The following is a 19,364-nucleotide window of genomic DNA, read 5'->3' as shown; positions in this document are numbered from 1 at the left end:
ATGGGACCAGGCACCATGATTTTAGTTTTCTGAATGTTGAGCTTTAAGCCAACTTTTTCACTCTCCTCTTTCACTTTCATCAAGAGGCTCTTTAGTTCTTCTTTGCTTTCTGCCATAAGGGTGGTGTCATCTGCATATCTGAGGCTATTGATATTTCTCCAGGCAATCTTCATTCCAGCTTGTGCTTCATCCAGCCCAGCATTTCTCATGATGTACTCTGCATATAAGCAGGGTGACAATATACAGCCTTGACGTACTCCTTTTCCTATTTGGAACCAGTCTGTTGTTCCATCTCCAGTTGTAACTGTTGCTTCCTGACCTGCATACAGATTTCTCAGGAGGCAGGTCAGGTGGTCTGGTATTCTAATCTCTTGAAGAATTTTCCACTATTTGTTGTGATACACACAGTCAAAGGCTTTAGTGAAGTCAACAAAGCAGAAGTAGATGTTTTTCTGGAACTCTCTTGCTTTATCAATGATCCATCGGATGTTTACAATTTGACTTCTGGTTCCTCTGCCTTTTCTAAACCCAGCTTGAACATCTGGAAGATCACGGTTCACATACTGTTGAACCCTGCTTGCAGAATTTTGAGCATTACTTTGCTAGAGTATGAGATGAGTGCAATTGTGCGGTAGTTTGAACATTCTTTGGCATTGCCTTTCTTTGGGATTGGAATGAAAACTGACCTTTTCCAGTCCTGTGGCCACTGCTGAGTTTTCCAAATTTGCTGGCATATTGAGTGCAGCACTTTCACAGTATCTATCCTTAAGAAACTCACTACCTAAATGTGAGGGGAAGGAGACCAGATATAAATAGAAAAATTAAAATACAATATGGCAAGTGCTATTTTAAAAAGTATGGAGTAAGCACTAGTAAGATCTAGATGTCAGAATACCTAATTCTGCTACTTTTTCCTCCTCCTTAAATCAAAACCCTTAAAATTCTTTTCTCACCCACCACCCTTCAAGGACAACCTAAATGTAATCCTGGGTACTCTGAAAAATCAACCAACATGAAAAGCAAATCTTTTCATTTAAAAGAAAGAAGCAAGTCAGAGCATCCCACTCCTAAATTGGGATGTAAGAATGAGTCTTTGCTAGCATTGTTTCAACTTCCCACAGGGTGAGCAAGAAGGTAATATTCTTGCAAAGTGTCTTTTCCAAGAAATGGGTCTTCAAAGAGCCTGTATCCATTCCATCACTAGGGCCATAGACAGGTTACTTAACCTGTCTGAGCCTCAGTTTCTCCATCTGTAACATGGTCAGAATTATAATCCCTACCTCACACAGTTGCTGCCAGAATTAAATAAGGTTGCAATGCTAAAAAAAAAAAAAAAAAAGTGAGTGCTGGAGGGGAGGGAGTGGGCAAGTAAAGTACCTGAATTCTTTAATTAATGCTCAATAAGTAGTCACTCTGATTAAATAAATCAACTTCTGAAGATGCTGCCTATTGTATATGCATGAGTTCCCAAAAGGCTTTTTACAGCTATGGGGCAGGCAGCATAATGAATTTCATTTGGATCTGGGGAATATATTTTACTCCGTGTACATTGTCTTGAAGCTACATTGCCAACGTTAGGTTTTTAAATGTAATTGCTTTATTGCACCATGGTTATCAGTCTTTTGAGTTAATATATAATTTCATCTTTAACAGTTATTATAAAGCTCAACACTGAAAAAACTGGCACAGCTGTAGGACAGAAAAGTGATGATATTGGTAATGCATGATATCCAGAAGGAATGGGAGGAGAAAATTTGAGCAGAAAGTTTTTCAACAGGGAAGGTTCACTGAAATGTAGCTTTACTGGCCAGAAGCCTGAGTGCCTTGAATGGAGGTTTCACGCTGGTGAAGTCTTTCAACCGGACAAAGGTTTTCAAGTGGAAAACTTAAGCACAAATTAAAAAAATATTATGAAGAAAACCTAGCCTTCCAAAGCAGTGCCGTAACCTTTCCAACTGGCTGCCCTACACTTCAGAACTAAGAGGGTGAGAGAACTTAGTTGTTCAGATGTATGATCTGAACACATCTGGCTTTTAAGAGCTTTATTTAAGCGATCCTTTTGCAAAAAGCTGCTTGTGCTCACAGAATGCACATTTAACCTGCAGCTTCCCAAACACTTTTTGTCAGCCTTCCGTCCCTACTGCTTAGCTCTTACTCTTTCTAGGCTGGGAATGCTCCCTGTCCCATCTCCCCTTTCTGCTTGTTTCAACCATATTCAATAAGTAAGACTTATTCAAAGGCCATCTTTTCCAGGGAGTCCTCTCAGCATCTTTGGTTGTGATTTTTTTTCTTGGTCCTCTGTATTTTTATGACATTTGATTTTTGTCTTGAAGTGAAGTCTCTCAGTCGTGTCCAACTCTTTGCGACCCCATGGACTGTAGCCTACCAGGCTCCTCCGTCCCTGGGATTCTCCAGGCAGGAATACTGGAGTGGGTTGCCATTTCCTTCTCCAGGAGATCTTCCCAACCCAGGGATTGAACCCAGGTCTCCTGTATCGCAGGCAGACGCTGTACCACCTGAGCCACCAGGGAAGCTCGATTTTTGTCTTGATCACACGTAACTACACACTAGGGAGATGTGTGACCCATGTCCACCTCTTCTGGGTGTGAACTCTTTAAGCTTCAGGACTCTGACTTCCACATCTTTGTACACAGTGCAAATACTTATAGCCTTATAGCCCAGGTTATTTGAAAATCTCTCTGATCTAATTGACAGAACAAAAAATAAATGGCTTAAAAGTTACAAAGTGCACTATTTATGACTTCATAGCAAGAGTAATAGCAGATACTGTGCTGGCCAAAAACCCATCTTTTTCTGGAGAACCGCCTTCACTCACTATCAGTAACATCAGAGGGGCCTCAAGAAATTATTGAACCATAATCCAACGCCTGGGCTTCCAGATGACCTACATTTTAAGCTTAAGACCAGTGAACCATTTCATAAATTGAACTGGCAAAACTTTTACAAACATGCTCCTGGGATTCAGCCTTTCTTGGAAGAGAATTGCTTGGGTGGACTCAGGATTATTGGACTCATCACTGTATTTGGAGCTCCTTTTACCAAAGGTTAGCATTTGGAGGGAAAATAAGAACATATATGACCATTTCCTCCTTGCCTCCTTTACCTTCTTCCTCTTTTTTTTTTTTTAACAAAGTGCTTAACACTCTTAAAAATATTATCTCTTTCATCTATTACATATTGATTGTTTATTGTCTATCTTCCTCACTAGAATGTAATCTCCACAAGCAGTCTTTGTTTTGTTCACTGATGGATCCAAAGAGTATCTAACAATGCTTTGCACACAGCAGGCCCTCAATAAATTCATTGGAGAAATGGATAAAAAAGTGAATAACAGACTACCTCCTAACAAGTATTTCTTTGCTGATAAGATAAGCAAAGGGCCAGGGGTGGAAGTGCTGAAGATATAGGAAGATTGAAGAGATTTAATATGCCAAGGAAAAGGGAATATATATGAGACTCTGTGTGTGTGTGTGTGTGTGTGATTACAGATAGTCTCAGGTAAATAATGTGGGGAGAAAAACCAAATGCTAAAAATTTAGCTATGCCCACAATGTCTGAAAAGTGGAAGTGTTAGTCACTCAGTTGTGTCCAACTCTTTGCAACCCCATGGACTCTAGCAAGCCAGACTCCTCTGTCCATGGAATTCTCCAGGCAAGAATACTGGAGTGGGTTGCCATGCCCTCCTCCAGGGGATCTTCCTGACCCAGGTATTGGACTTGGGTCTCCTGCATTGCAGGCAGATTCTTTACCAGGTGACCTGCAATGTCTAGGAGAGTCAAAAGTATAGTTAGCAGGAAGAAGACAATGTGCCATTGGCTGGTTTTGTGTGAGTGTGCAGAGGGTGCTCAAAACATTACTCTTTCCTGCTGAGTCCCTCCTCAGATGGTTTCGAGCAGGTTTTTCAGCACTGTTGACATCTGGGGCTGGCTGAGTCTCTATTGGGGAGCTGTCCCATACATCACAGAGTAGTTAGCACCTGGCCTTACTCACTAGACACCAAGTTGCAAGTAGCCAAATATGACTCTAGAAAAGGCCAAATGCTTGCCAGATGAAAGTGGAGCAACTTACCCCTGCTGTAAAGCACTGGTTGAGAGTCTGTCTGGGATGAGTCTTACAGTCTTTTTCTCTCTGGTCTCTCTTCCTTTTCTCTCTTGCCTCCATCTTCCACATCAGCATTTTCAACCCCTCTGGTCTCTCCTCAAGGCCCCAGCTCCATCCTGGAGACTTTTCAAATTCAGACTGGCCACCATTCCTGGATTTTTCCTGAAAACCTGGTGATCCTTCCTGGCCATTGCAGAAGTTTACATCATCATTCTTCATAACCAAGCATCTACAAAAAGCAAACATACAGAAAGGAAGCAAATTAACCTCGCTAATAGCAATCACCTTTCAGAACATAATTTCTGAGCACTGTTAGAAAAATCACTACTATACCTCCGCCAGAGGAAAGAGAAGGGACGAGGAGGAAGAGAGAACCTTCTTTGCTACACAACTATTCTCACACCCTGTTTATCTCAGAAGTGGGAGTAAAGATGTTCCACAATGATGAGCACACAAAAACTACAATCTTTTCAGTAATAGATTTAACTCAGACTGACTTTCACTTCTGGTAACTAAGATAGAGGCTAAAATTTATACCCTCCCCCAGTTTTTTGGGCTCCAAAATCACTGCAGATGGTGACTGCAGCCATGAAATTAAAAGACACTTACTCCTTGGAAGGAAAGTTATAACCAACCTAGACAGCATATTCAAAAGTAGAGACATTACTTTGTCAACAAAGGTCCGTCTAGTCAAGGCAATGGTTTTTCCAGTGGTCATGTATGGATGTGAAAGTTGGACTGGGAAGAAAGCTGAGTGCCAAAGAACTGATGATTTTGAACTGTGGTGTTGAAGAAGACTCTTGAGAGTCCCTTGGACTGCAAGGATATCCAACCAGTCTGTTCTAAAAGAGATCAGTCCTGGGTGTTCTTTGGAAGGACTGATGCTAAAGCTGAAACTCCAATACTTTGGCCACTTCATGCAAAGAGTTGACTCATTGGAAAAGACCCTAATGCTGGGAGGGAGTGGGGGCGGGAGAGGGAACAACAAAGGATGAGATGGCTTTATGGCATCACCGACTCGATGCACATGAGTTTGGGTGAACTCCGGGAGTTGGTGATGGGCAGGGAGGCCTGGCATGCTACAATTCATGGGATCACAAAGAGGGGGCCACGACTGAGCGACTGAACTGAACTGAACTGAACTAGTGATATGGGAGTAAGATTCTTTATTCCATTAGTTCTGATGTTTTTTCCAATTAGTTCTTAAGCATCAAAATCCACATCAGAGTCCAGCAGAAGCCAGGAGGGGTAGAGAGAGGTATTTAGAAATAGTTTAGCCTTCAGTCTTGATTTGTGCCTAAAAGAATGTTTTTTAAAAGGCTGCTTTAGCCTTTAAATAGTTTTGCAAGTCACATTTCATGACAACACTGTCTAGAAAAAATGCACTGTGAGCCCAAGGCACCAGCACAGAATCAAAACATCCACTATAAATATCATGGTGAATCAGATTGCACTGGGACAAATTAACTCCCCAGGAGCAAGTTTGAGATTTTCCAGGAAGCCTTGATTCTTTCAGGGCATTATAGGGATCATTCAAAGTGCAAAAATTTATGAGATCTCTAAACACACGGCTACACAGCACACACCCACAGTACAATTAAACTGGGAGCTCATTTTCCTGAATTCACAGCAAGGACATAAAAAGCAGAGACAGAAGGTTGATCTAAATTAGATACTGTTTCCTCCAAACCTTTAAAAACCTTGTACATTTTTTCCTCCCGTACAACCAGCTTTCCATACCTCCAGCCTATTTACTTACAGATTTTTAGCTTTGAAAGTGATACAACTAAAAAGATACAAGTCTCCCTTAGGCCACATCCTCCAAAAGACCAGCTGAAGGTGCTTTCAATTGCAATCTGCCCTGAGAATGTTTGGCTTAATCTCCACTACAGCATCTGCTTTCAAACTACAGTGGCCCAGAAGAAGGAAGGCCGAGGGAACAGGATGGGAAAAGGAGAGACATCAAAAGCACTGCAGAGCATCCTCTGGGTGCTGTGAAGTGAAAAGAGAATAATTATTTTGGGGGGAAATCAGACAAACAAACTAGACACAGTAGCTCTCTTTTTAAATAAATGAATGGACTATATAGTTAAACATACCGAAAACATTTTCCTAAAAGCTGATGCAATGTAAGAAGCTGAAGCTGAACAGTTCTATGAAGACCTACAAGACCTTCTAGAACTAACACCCAAAAAAGATGTCCTTTTCATTATAGGGGACTGGATAGCAGAAGTAGAAAGTCAAGGAACACCTGGAGTAACAGGCAAATTTGGCCTTGGAGTACGGAATGAAGCAGGGCAAAGGCTAATAGAATTTTGCCAAGAGAATGCACTGGTCATAGCAAACACCCTCTTCCAAAAACACAAGAGAAGACTCTACACATGGACATCACCAGATGGCCTACACCGAAATCAGACTGATTATATTCTTTGCAGCCAAAGATGGAGAAGCTCTATACAGTCAAGCAAAAACAAGACCAGGAGCTGACTGTGGCTCAGATCATGAACTCCTTATTGCCAAATTCAGACTTAAACTGAAGAAAGTTGAAACCACTAGACCATTCAGGTATGACCTAAATCAAATCCCTATGATTATACAGTGGAAATGAGAAATAGATTTAAGAGACTAGATCTGATAGACAGAGTGCCTGGTGAACTATGGATGGAGGTTCATGACATTGTACAGGAGACAGGGAGCAAGACCATCCCCACGGAAAAGAAATGCAAAAAAGCAAAATGGCTGTCTGAGGAGGCCTTACAAATAGCTGTGAAAAGAAGGGAAGCAAAAAGCAAAGGAGTAAAGGAAAGATATACCCATTTGAATGCAGAGTTCTGAAGAAGAGCAAGGAGAGATAAGAAAGCCTTCCTCAGTGATCAGTGCAAAGAAACAGAGGAAAATAATAGAATGGGAAAGACTAGAGATCTCTTCAAAAAAATTAAAGATACCAGGGGAACATTTCATGCAAAGATGGGCTAGATAAAGGACAGAAATGGTATGGACCTAACAGAAGCAGAAGGTATTAGGAAGAGGTGTCAAGAATACCCAGAACTGTACAAAAAAGATCTTCATGACCCAGATAATCAGGATGGTGTGATCACTCACTCACCTAGAACCAGATATCCTGGAATGTGAAGTCAAGTGGGCCTTAGGAAGCATCACTACAAACAAAGCTAGTGGATGTGATGCAATTCCAGTTGAGCTATTTCAAATCCTAAAAGATGATGCTCTGAAAGTACTGCACTCAATATGCCAGCAAATTTGGAAAACACAGCAGTGGCCACAAGACTGGAAAAGGTCAGTTTTCATTTCAATCCCAAAAAAAGGCAATGCCAAAGAATGCTCAAATTACCGCACAATTGCACTCATCTCACGTGCTAGCGGCTTCCCTGGTGGCTCAGATGGTAAAGCAGCTGCCTGCAATGTGGGAGACCTGGGTTTGATCCCTGGGTTGGGAAGAACCCCTGGAGAAAGAAATGGCACCCCACTCCAGTACTCTTGCCTGGAAAATTCCATGGACGGAGGAGCCTGGCAGGCTACAGTCCATGGGGTCGCAAAGAATCGGACATGACTGAGCAACTTCACTTTCACTTTCACATGCTAGTAAAGTAATGCTCAAAATTCTCCAAGCCAGGCTTCAGCAATATGTGAACCATGAACTTCCAGATGTTCAAGCTGGTTTTAGAAAAGGCAGAGGAACCAGAGATCAAATTGCCAACATCCGCTGGATCATCAAAAAAGCAAGAGAGTTCCAGAAAAACATCTACTTCTGCTTTATTGACTATGCCAAAGCCTTTGACTGTGGAAAATTCTGAAAGAGATGGGAATACCAGACCACCTGAGCTGCCTCTTGAGAAACCTGTATGCAGGTCAGGAAGCAACAGTTAGAACTGGACATGGAACAACAGACTGGTTCCAAATAGGAAAAGGAGTACGTCAAGGCTGTATATTGTCACCCTGCTTATTTAACTTATATGCAGAGTACATCCAGCAAATGCCAGGCTGGATGAAGCACAAGCTGGAATCAGGATTGCCGGGATAAATGTCAATAATCTCAGATATGCAAATGACACCACCTTTATGGCAGAAACCGAAGAAGAACTAAAGAGCCTCTTGATGAAAGTGAAAGAGGAGAGTGAAAACGTTAGCTTAAAGCTCAACATTCAGAAAACTAAGAACATGGCATCCAGTCCCATCACTTCGTGGCAAATAGATGGGGAAACAGTGTCAGACTTTATTTTGGGGGGCTCCAAAATCACTGCAGATGGTGACTGCAGCCGTGAAATTAAAAGATGCTTACTCCTTGGAAGGAAAGTTATGACCAACCTAGATAGCATATTAAAAAGCAGAGACATTACTTTGCCAACAAAGGTCCATCTAGTCAAGGCTATGGTTTTTCCAATAGTCATGTATGGATTTGAGAGTTGGACTATAAAGAAAGCTGAGGGTTGAAGAATTTTTGCTTTTGAACTGTGGTGTTGTAGAAGACTCTTGAGACCCTTGGACTTCAAGGATTTCCAACCAGTCCATCCTAAAGGAAATCAGTCCTGAATATTCATTGGAAGGACTGATGTTGAAGCTAAAAATCCAATACTTTGGTCACCTGATATGAAGAACTGACTCATTGGAAAAATCCCTCATGCTGGGAAAGATTGAAGCTGGAAGGAGGAGGGGAAGACAGAGGATAAGATGGTTGGATGGCATTACCGACTCAATGGACGTGAGTTTGAGTAAACTCTGGGTGTTGGTGATGGACAGGGAGGCCTGGTGTGCTGCAGTCCATGGGGTTGCAAAGAGTTGGACACGACTGAGCATCTAAACTGAAGTGAACTTAATGTCAAGTACAATAAGATTGGAGTAAGATAATCTCATGCATTTTATTCCTGGAAGGTGAATTTGTGATAGATTTAAAAGAAAATTAGAAATGGAGCTTATGAGGAAGAATGGGAGAGAATGATGTTTAAAAAATTATCTTTATAATAGGACATCTAAAGCCCCAATGTTTATAATAAATATTTAAAGCTATTACTCATCTTTATTGAAATAAAATATGTCATATCAATTATATTAAAAGTTGGGTTCTGGTTCCCATTCTGTCAGTAATCAATCTCTGTGACCTTATGTATACTTCCCTTCTCTTTATCTCTGTTTCCCAGCTTTTTAAGTCAGACAATTAGACTAGATTATGTCTTGTACATGTACATGCTTAGTCACTTCAGCTGTGTCTGACTCTTTGCAACCCTATGGACTGTAGCCCACCAGTCTCCTCTGTCCCTGGGATTCTCCAGGCAAGAATACTGGAGTGGGTTGCCATGCCCTCCTCTAGGGGATCTTCCCAACCCAAGGATCAAACCCACGTCTCTTGTGTCTTCTGCATTGGAGCCACCTGGGAAGACCCCAGATTATGTCTTAAACACTACTGAAGTGAATAGACAAAATTTGTGTAGTTTCTGGGGTTCTTTTAGTCCTGAAGACTTATCTGGAAAATATGTAAAGGTAATACAACATTTTTTTTTCCCTTTGCTCTTTATTTTGAAAACACCCAAACTGCCTTAGTTGCTCAGAACTCTCTTCAAGAACAAGGAACATCAACATACCCATAAAATGAATTCTAGGTATTTGTGGAATAGGCAGTTCTTGAAAGAATGTGGAATAAATGGCCTGTAAAGGCCCTTCCCTCTCATTTTTTGAACTGTTCTAATTGTTTACCTTTCTAACTAGACTGAGAATTATATTATCCAAGAGAGAGAAAAATATAAGCAATCTAATGCATTAAAAGGAATTACAGAATATCCCATGGGTGGTGGCCATCCATTATTGCCTAAAAATAAGAGCACTTAGTGATTGGAACTGAGCCAGGTAGTTTTTGTAGGGGGATTAAGGGACAGGGGAAAAGTCTGGAGTATGAGGCATGGCAGGGGAGGGCAAAATTGACCTATAATGAATAAGCCAGGGCTTTCAGCTAAGTATCTGGGAAAATCCAGCTGTGCTGCAGGAGCTGGATGGAAGTGAGTAAAAATGGTCAGGTTGGATGGTGAGGAAGGGAGGCTGGTCACTGAAAGTAAAATTCCCTGCTTCGTAGTTTTACCAAGGGCTCTTCTTGACCAGTGGAGAAGGAAATGGCAACCCACTCCAGTATTCTTACCTGGAAAATCCCGTGGACAGAGAAGCCTGGTGTGTTACGGTCCATCGTGTCTCAAGACTGAACACAGCACAGCTCCTTGTCCAGGTACAAAGTATTTGTTTAAGAATGTTGCCATATGCCAAGAGATGATTGGGCAGGTCTCTTTATCCCCAAATGAACAAGTACCAGATAAGAGTATTGGCCATCTCGTCCACTTCTCACGACTTCAAGGTATGTGTGAGGAGACCAATCGTACCGCGCCAGACCAAAGCTCCCCAGCTAGAAGAGCCAAAGTCCAAGGGGACTATCTCCTTTTACCAATTTAATTTCTAGAAAAACTCTAATTATCAAGCACTGGATTTCTTCCAGAAATTAGGAAAATGGTGACTTCATTGCTGAGTCAACTTGTCCTGTCAGACTGTCAATCATTGACTTTTCTTTTTTATTTTTTTTGCTCTTTGCTTTTAACACTTTTAAGTGGCAACAGTGGTGTATGAGGGAATGCGTGTGTCAGCTCAACTGGTATCCTGGTTCCTTGACCTTTGTGGCCCTTTGACCAGCCCTGGAACTCAATGAAAGTCTAATGCATAAAAAGAGGCTCTCTTCTTTTTCTCCTTGTCCAAAGTGAAGCCACTTTATACAACTCCATAAAGTACAATTTCTCCTTTTTTCCAGATTTAAGAGGGTTGACCATAAAATGGGACTGTAGGAGACTTTTTTTCTTAACTCTGAATCAGCAAACCAAAAATTAGAATTTATTGCATTCCTAGTACAGAGGTCAGGACACCAGAGCAAGGATTCAAGCCAACACAAAGACAAGAATTCCTTTTCCTTCCAGAGGGGCCTACTGCAATAATTCTTTGAAGTAGTCTAAAGAAGTTTTCATCCCATGAAAAACCTCCATCTGAAATACATTTATTTTTTAAAAGGTAGATATACACAGTCATCTTGTGAGACACATTTTATAAGCAATGCATAACCTAAAATGTTACTAATGAAAGGAAGTAGAATCACATCAATCCAATAATCCTGAAGAGCCATAAAATCTCTGATCTGCCTCTGGAGAAGGACTGGAGCTTATACCACTCTGCTGGTCAATAAACATTCCCAATTCCACTCAGAAAAATGTTGAGCTATGAGTCCAATGTTCTGAAAATATGTGGATGTAGAAATCAATTCTGAGCAAGACTCTCCTAATAAGGAGTTCTAAGTCTTTGTCTACAATGCCTTTCTAACGTTTTCAAAGAGTTCACAACTGACCCACCATTGAAGAGACATGTGCTTGCTCTGTTTCGCCCACAGAGGTCATACACTGATGGTGAAGAACTCTGCTGCCTTTCCCGGCTCCTTTGCTAGGGTTAAGAACATAATCTCCTGAATTAAAGGAAAACCTCTCAAGAACACACTTTATGCCAGTTGATTATCCACATTGATATACTCAACAGATGTCATTTACATGCACAAAACCCCTCCTTACACAATGAATGCATGCTAAAAATAACCCTTTCTGCTCCCACTCATAAAGAAGAATTGTAATGTAATGGCTATATGCAAGAAAAATTTTGAATTTGAGTTAACTTTTTTAAATTAAAATGTTCATAAAATGTAATACTTTATATTTCATAATAAATCATTTGTGATATATCCTTACTATAAAATAGGATACTTCTCTGTGTCATGGTAGCATATAAAGTAATAATTCTTAATAAATTATTCTGACCAAAGGACAAAAAGAAAATGAATATATTTCAGTAAAAAAAAAAAACAACAAAACAAAACTATACACAATGGATAGTTTGTCAGGAAGCTGTAAATTCACAAAAGGAAGCTTTCCCTGATTATTTGGCTCAGGGGTAGAAAAACTCTCTTCAAGCAAAATACTTTTCCACTAGAATATAGTCTTTGTCATGTTTAAGTCATGTCAATTGAGTTAAGACCATATTCTTTACTACACCAAGTAAGATGAAAGAGCTCAAGGTAGGAATTTAAATTGTGAGAGAATATGGGTCACATTTAAGTGATATTCAATTTGCTCCTTCACATGGCTTCCTCATAACTTGAGCTGTATCTCCACCCTTCCTAATCTCATTCCTGACACCACTTATTCTCCCACTTCCCCCCACCTGCAACCTCCCTCCATCATCATTACAAACTCCACTATTCCCTATCTTCCCTACAAACAGTCACACACAGAGTAACACTGTTCAAATCCCAGCTCTACCACTTACTGCCTGTGTAACCTAAGGCAAGTTTCTAAATCTCTGTGTTCCTCATTCCTCATCCTCAGCCCTAAATTAGGAATGACACCACTCAATTCATAGGGTCGTTATAAAGATTACAAGAAATTGTTCATGTGGAACACTTGGGAAGTGCCCACTGAATATTGGCTGTCAATAGTATTAATTTCTCTGCCTATAACATTTATTCCACTCCTCACCCCTTTTGGCATATTCAGTTCCTGCACATCTTTCAAACAGCATTTTAAACAGGAAATCAAATAACCACAATCTTGACTAGGTCAATATTCTTCTTGTTTATACTATGTCCATTATCAAAGGACTTCATATCCCCTGCTGCTGGTTTCTATGTACTGCTTTCTCCTACTAAACTGTTAGCTCCATGGAGGCAAATTCCATATCTATACTGTTGCCCATATTACTCCCACCCCTCACCAATGCTTAGTACATGTGACCTCAGTTGCTTCAGTCATGTTCAACTGTTTGCAACCCCATGGACTGTATAGCCCACCAGGCTCCTCTGTCCATGGGATTCTCCAGGCAAGAATACTGGAGTGGGTTGCCATTCCCTTCTCAAGGGGTTCTTCCCAGTCCAGAGATTGAACCCATATCTCTTACATCTCCTGCATTGGCAGGTGGATTCCTTACTGCTAGCGCCACCTGGGAAGCCCATTTGCACAAACCAGGCCCTCAAAATAATTTGTCAAAAGAATGAAAGAAGTAATGAATGAAAGTTGACTGGCAAGAGAAACTCACATTTGCTTGAATTTTAATTGTGTTTTAATTTTATTTCAAACATGGTTATGATTTCTTCTACATGTTTAATTGCCTACTCATAGGCATCACTTCTCTTCCACTCCCCAAAACTTCTGTTGCTACTGAAAGAAACAGAATGATGGCAGTTGCTCAATGAGAACAAGTTAAAAAATTATTTAAAATGGAAGCCATGAAAATTGCAAATCCTTCCTTGAACTTTTTCCTTTGTAAACCTCAACACAGAAGGCTGCTTCTATAGCCTAGTGTCTGGACCATATGGTCTGTACGTTGCTTACTGCTCTAACTTGCTATTTGCTTCACCAAAGTATATTTAGCTGATTTTACTTTTTAAAAAAGGAAAATATATAACATTGAATTCTTTATTTAAATCTATTATATTTAATCTGTAAAAGCTAAGTAAAACATCATTTTATTTTTACTAAAATCTTTGTTTCATGCTAAGGCTAAACTTAAGTTCTAGTTTTCCTCAGAATTTTAGGTTGTTCAATTTACATTATAAGGTTATGTATGGAAATGCTAACTCCACAGTGAAAGTTATTATGTTTGCAATTATTTAATTCTGTTACAAAATAATGTTTTTTCAATACCTATTAAATGTGTCTGAAATGTTTTCCTGTTCATGGTAAGAAATTTGCACAAATATCTAGTAAGTAATTATTGGTACGGAGAAGGCAATGGCACCCCACTCCAGTACTCTTGCCTGGAAAATCCCATGGATGGAGGAGCCTAGTAGGCTGCAGTCTATGGGGTCGTTGAGGGTCAGACACGACTGAGCGACTTCACTTTCACTTTTCACTTTCATGCACTGGAGAAGGAAATGGCAGCCCACTCCAGTGTTCTTGCCTGGAGAATCCCAGGGACGGGGGAGCCTGGTGGGCTGCAGTCTCTGGGGTCACACAGAGTTGGACACGACTGAAGTGACTTAGCAGCAGCAGCAGCGATTATAGGTAAAATGCTCACAATTGCATGATGAATAATGAATAATGACAATCATTAAATCCTAGGGATCCATGTATTTATTCAGCCAATATTTATTAAACATCGATAAGGTGTTAGACATTGTGCTAAGCAATGGGCATATAACAGCACAGACATGGACTTGGCCTCTTAGAAGAGAATGCTGGCATTAAAGAAATAAACCTCCAAAAAATGTAAATTATACTTATGGTAAAATCTATAAATAAAAAGGATACCAGCAGAGTTAATAACTGAGGGGACCTAATTTAGATTCAAGTGTTAGGAAAGTCTTCTCCAAGGATGCGGTATTTAAAGTAAAACTAAGAAAGAATTAACATCAATTCTACACAAACTTTCTCAGAAAATACAAGAGGAGAAAGTACTACATGAATTATTTAATAAGACTAATATTTCCCTGGTACCCAAATCAGACAAAGACAGTATAAGAAAGAAAACTCCAGAAAACATCCCTTATGAAATAGAAGCAAAATCTGTTAACAAAATGTTGTTGTTCAGTTGCTCATTCGTGTCCAACTCTTTGCTACCCCACGGACTGCAGCATGCCAGGCTTCCCTGTCCTGCACCATCTCCCAGAGCTTGCTCAAACTCATGTCCATTGAATCAGTGATGCTGTCAAACCATCTCATCCTCCTGCCACCCACTTCTCCTTTTGCCCTCAATCTTCCCCAGCATCAGGGTCTTTTCCAATAAATTGGCTCTTCACATCAGGTGGCCAAAGTATTGGAGCTTCAGCTTCAGCATCAGTCCTTCCAAAGAATATTCAGGGTTGATTTCCTTTAGGATAGACTGGTTTGAACTGCTTGCTCTCCAAGGCACTCTCAAAGGTCTTCTCCAGTACCACAGTTCAAAACCATCAGTTCTTTGGCACTCAGCCTTCTTTGTTGGCCAACTCTCATATCCACACATGACTACTAGAAAAACCATAGCTTTGAGTAGATGAAACTTTGTCAGCAAAATAATGTCTCTGCTTTTAATACACTGTCTATGTTTGTCATAGCTTAGCAAAATACTAGCAAATTGAACCCAAGAATATGAAAGCAATAATACATCATGAGAAAAGGTAAGGCTGGTTCAACATTCTGAAATCAATAGATGTAATTCACCATATCAACAGATTAAAGCAGAAGATCACATAATCATCACAAAAGATTTAGAAGAATGTATGTAACAAAATTTAACATCCATTCCTAATAAAAATCCTTTTAGCAAACAAGGATTAATAGAGAGTTTCCTCAGTGTGATGCAGAGAATCTCCAAAATGTCTCCAGCTAACATCACAGTTCACAGTGGGAACTGCCTGCTTCCCCGAGAGTGAGAACAAGACAAGGATGCCCTTTCTCACCACTCACATTCAACATCTCACCTGAGGTCTGCTCAGTGCGATAAAGGGAAAATTTTAAAAATGAAACAAAAGCAGATTGGAATGAATGGAATAAAACTATTTTCGGACAGCATGATTTCCTGTGGAGAAAATCCCAAAAAATTTATTTAAAAGTTAGTAGAACTACTAAGTCATTTTAGCAAGAGTTAAAAAACAGGTCAATTTTCTTATATCTTGTATTTCTGCATTTTTATAGTATTTCTGTATTTCTATTGCATTTCTATATGCTACTGCTGCTGCTGCTAAGTCACTTCAGTCGTGTCCGACTCTGTGCGACCCCATAGATGGCAGCCCACCAGGCTCCCCCGTCCCTGGGATTCTCCAGGCAAGAACACTGGAGTGGGTTGCCATTTCCTTCTCCAATGTAGGAAAGTGGAAAGTGAAAAGTGAAAGTGAAGTCACTCGGTGGTATCTGACTCTTAGCAACCCCAGAGACTACAGCCTACCAGGCTCCTCCGTCCATGGGATTTTCCAAGCAAGAGTACTGGAGTGGGGTGCCATTGCCTTCTCCTCTCTATATGCTAGCAATGAACAACTGGAACTTGAAATTTTAAAATAGTATAAAATGTAATATGTATAAATCTAACAAAATATATGCAGTTTCCATAAGCTGAAAATTACAGATGTTTAAAAAAGAAATCAAAGACCTAAATAAACGGAGAACTTGTATCATGTTTATTATTGGAAAACTCAAAGTTGAAATATAAATTGTTTTAAACTTATCTGTATTCAGTGAATTTCTAATCAAATCCCAGAAGACATTTTCTTTTGAAATTAACGAGCTGATTCTAAATTCATATGAAGACACAAAAGAACTAGAAAGCCAAAATAATTTTGAAAGAGAAGAACAAAATTAGAAGATTCACATTACTTGATTTCAAGACTTGTGATATTGGTAAAAGGCAGGCATATAGAGTAATAGAATACAATAAATACCAAAAATAAAGTGGCGTGTATATAGTCAATTGACTTTTCATCAAAATGCAAAGGCAATTCCATTAAGCATATTGTTTTTCAACAAATGGTACCAGAGCAACTGGGCATCTATAGGTAAAAAAAAACAATTTCAACCCACACCGTCTATCACATATAAAAAGGAGCTCAAAGTAGATCATACACATAAATGTAAAACTATAAAATTTCCAGAAGAAAACGTGAGGAAAATATTTATAATCTTGAGTTCTATAGAAACTTTTAGATATGACACAAAAATATGACTCATAAAAGTACTGACAAATTGGACATTATCATAACTTAAAACTTTTTTTCAAAATACACTGCTAAAAGAATTAAAAATCTACACACTGGTAGAAAATGTTTGCAAAGCATCTATCTAATAGGGGACTTGTATCTTAAATTCATAAAGAACTCTCAAGTCTCAATAATAAGAACTCTCAAATTCTCAATAATAATAAAAAACTCTCAAGCCTCAAAAAATCCATGAAAAAGCCATGGGCAAAAGATTTCAACATATATTTCATCAAGTAATATATACATATGACAAGCTCATGAAAAGATGTTGAACAAAATGAGTCATGAAGAAAATAAAAATTAACACCATAATGAGATACTATTACATTCCTATTAGAAGGACTAAAAAAGAAAAAAAGCAGAGGAATGACAGTATCGTATTCTGGCAAGGGTGTGGCACACCTGGAATACTCATATTAATACATTGCTGGGGGGAAGTACAAAACTGGAACCACTTGAAGAAACATTTTGGCAACTTCTTATAAAATTAAACAAACACCATATGACTCAGCAATTCCAGTCTCTTGGTACTTATCTAAGAGAAATGATCATGTATATTAATATACAAGTCTGTAAGCAAATATATACACTGAGTTTACTCATAATCCTCAAAAACTGGAAAAAAACCAAATGTCCTTCAACTGCAAATGGATAGACAAAGTGTGGTTCAGTTCAGTTCAGTTCAGTCGCTCAGTCGTGTCCAACTCTTTGCAACCCCATGAATCGCAGCACGCCAGGCCTCCCTGTCCATCATATATGCAGTTGAACAGTACTCAGAAATAACAAGGAAAGAACTACTAATACAACAACTTGGCTGAATCTCAAATGAATTATGCTAAGCAAAAGAAACAAGACTCAAAGTCTAGACTGAATCCATATGTGTAACATGTTTGCCCAGGGCTGGGCCTCAGGCAAGAGGTTGATTACAAATACTCACAAGGTAATAATATTTTATCATGATGGAATTGTTTGTATTGATTGTGGTGGTAATGGTGGGTACATGACTGTAAGAGCTGTTTAAAATTTGAGAACGCTACACTAAATAGAGTAGGTTTTAATATATTTAAAGTATATCTCAGTAAACCTGATCCCCCAACTTAATAGTTACCATTTATAGAGTATACTTTTAAGAATTTTCAAACCCTCAAGAAAACAGAATATAAGCATATGTATAACCAAATCACTTTGCTGTATACCTGAGACTAACACAATATTGTAAAACAACTATACTTCAAATAAAAAAAAAAGAATTTGCAAATCCTCATTTATATGCAAAGAAGCTACTATGCTTCCTTTTTTAAGGCAAAGTGGCAAAGATCTAGAATAGTATTGCCTTGTATTTCTTAAGGTGAACAATGACTGCAAACCACATATAGTATTTTAATTTTCTAGTAGTTATGTTAAAAAAATTTTTTAAAGAAGTGAAATTAATTTTGATAATATATTTTCTTTAATCCAATATATAAAAATCTTACTACTCAACATGTAACAGACGTAATATTGTAATTATTAATGAGATGTTTTGCATTCTTTACATTCGATTAAATCTTTGAAATCTGGTTTGTATTTTATACAGCTCACTTTGGACTAGTCACATTTTAAAGTGCTCAATACAACATGTGTGTAGTGGCTATCAATTAGAGCAGACCTAGAACACTCTCAAACCTGCACTTGAACCCATGATCTCTTCTGTACGCAAACAGTTACATCCACAGACATCTGATGTACCAAATTTCATTTAACTGAATATTCTGCTGCTGCTAAGCTGCTTCATTCGTGTCCGACTCTGTGCGACCCCATAGACGGCAGCCCACCAGGCTCCCCCGTCCCTGGGATTCTTCAGGCAAGAACACTGGAGTGGGTTACCATGAGCTATAATAAAGTTATAATTTTGCAGTGGTTAAAAGAGGGAAATGTTATTGAATTATTTGAACATTGAAATAAAATTACAGGCCATTTGTAAATTTTATGTTTAAAAAGATGTCTTTCTCTTTTTAAATGAAGATTTTCTCCTGAAAAGAAACCAAAGGAACTTTGGCCTCAATAAACACAGCAATGTCCTTACATAACCAAAATACATAACCATAACATTTGATTGAAAATTCAGTACAAATGGAACTGTAGAAGAAGAAAAAAAAAAACCTTTGTTGCCTTAACTGACCAATCAGTGAAGTTATAATAATCATTGTAGATACAGCCCTAATACTTTTCCAAAACTGGGAATTAGGAAAACTATGATATATTTTTAGTTTTTCCTGAGAATTGTGATTAATACATTCCACTTACAGTTTCTCCCTTTTCAAAATAGGACAATACATTTTCTGCCATGAATGAATGAAATTGCAACTCCCAGCCAACAGGTTTTCAGAGCATGTTAAAACTATATAAAAAGGCATGCTGCTGCTAAGTCGCTTCAGTCGTGTCCGACTCTGTGCGACCCCATAGACGGCAGCCCACCAGGCTCCCCCGTCCCTGGGATTCTCCAGGCAAGAACACT

The 19,364-nt window shown here is 39.1% G+C and overlaps 1 protein-coding gene across 1 annotated transcript in view; it reads right to left on the bottom strand.

Annotated features, from left to right (window-relative positions):
* LOC147371029 (uncharacterized) overlaps positions 1-19,364 on the bottom strand; it is a 52,893-nt gene that overhangs the window by 23,849 nt on the left and 9,680 nt on the right. The window contains exon 3 of the mRNA XM_086407339.1: positions 4,090-4,351. Within this exon, the coding sequence (XP_086263465.1) occupies positions 4,090-4,351 (262 nt within the window). The remainder of the gene's footprint in view (positions 1-4,089; positions 4,352-19,364) is intronic.

Source organism: Bos grunniens, chromosome 6, assembly GCF_055505025.1.
Source record: "Bos grunniens cultivar Pamir isolate PY7600 chromosome 6, Bosgru_T2T1.0, whole genome shotgun sequence".
NCBI classification, from domain to species: Eukaryota; Metazoa; Chordata; class Mammalia; order Artiodactyla; family Bovidae; genus Bos; species Bos grunniens.
This window is presented reverse-complemented; position numbering and strand designations above follow the sequence as displayed.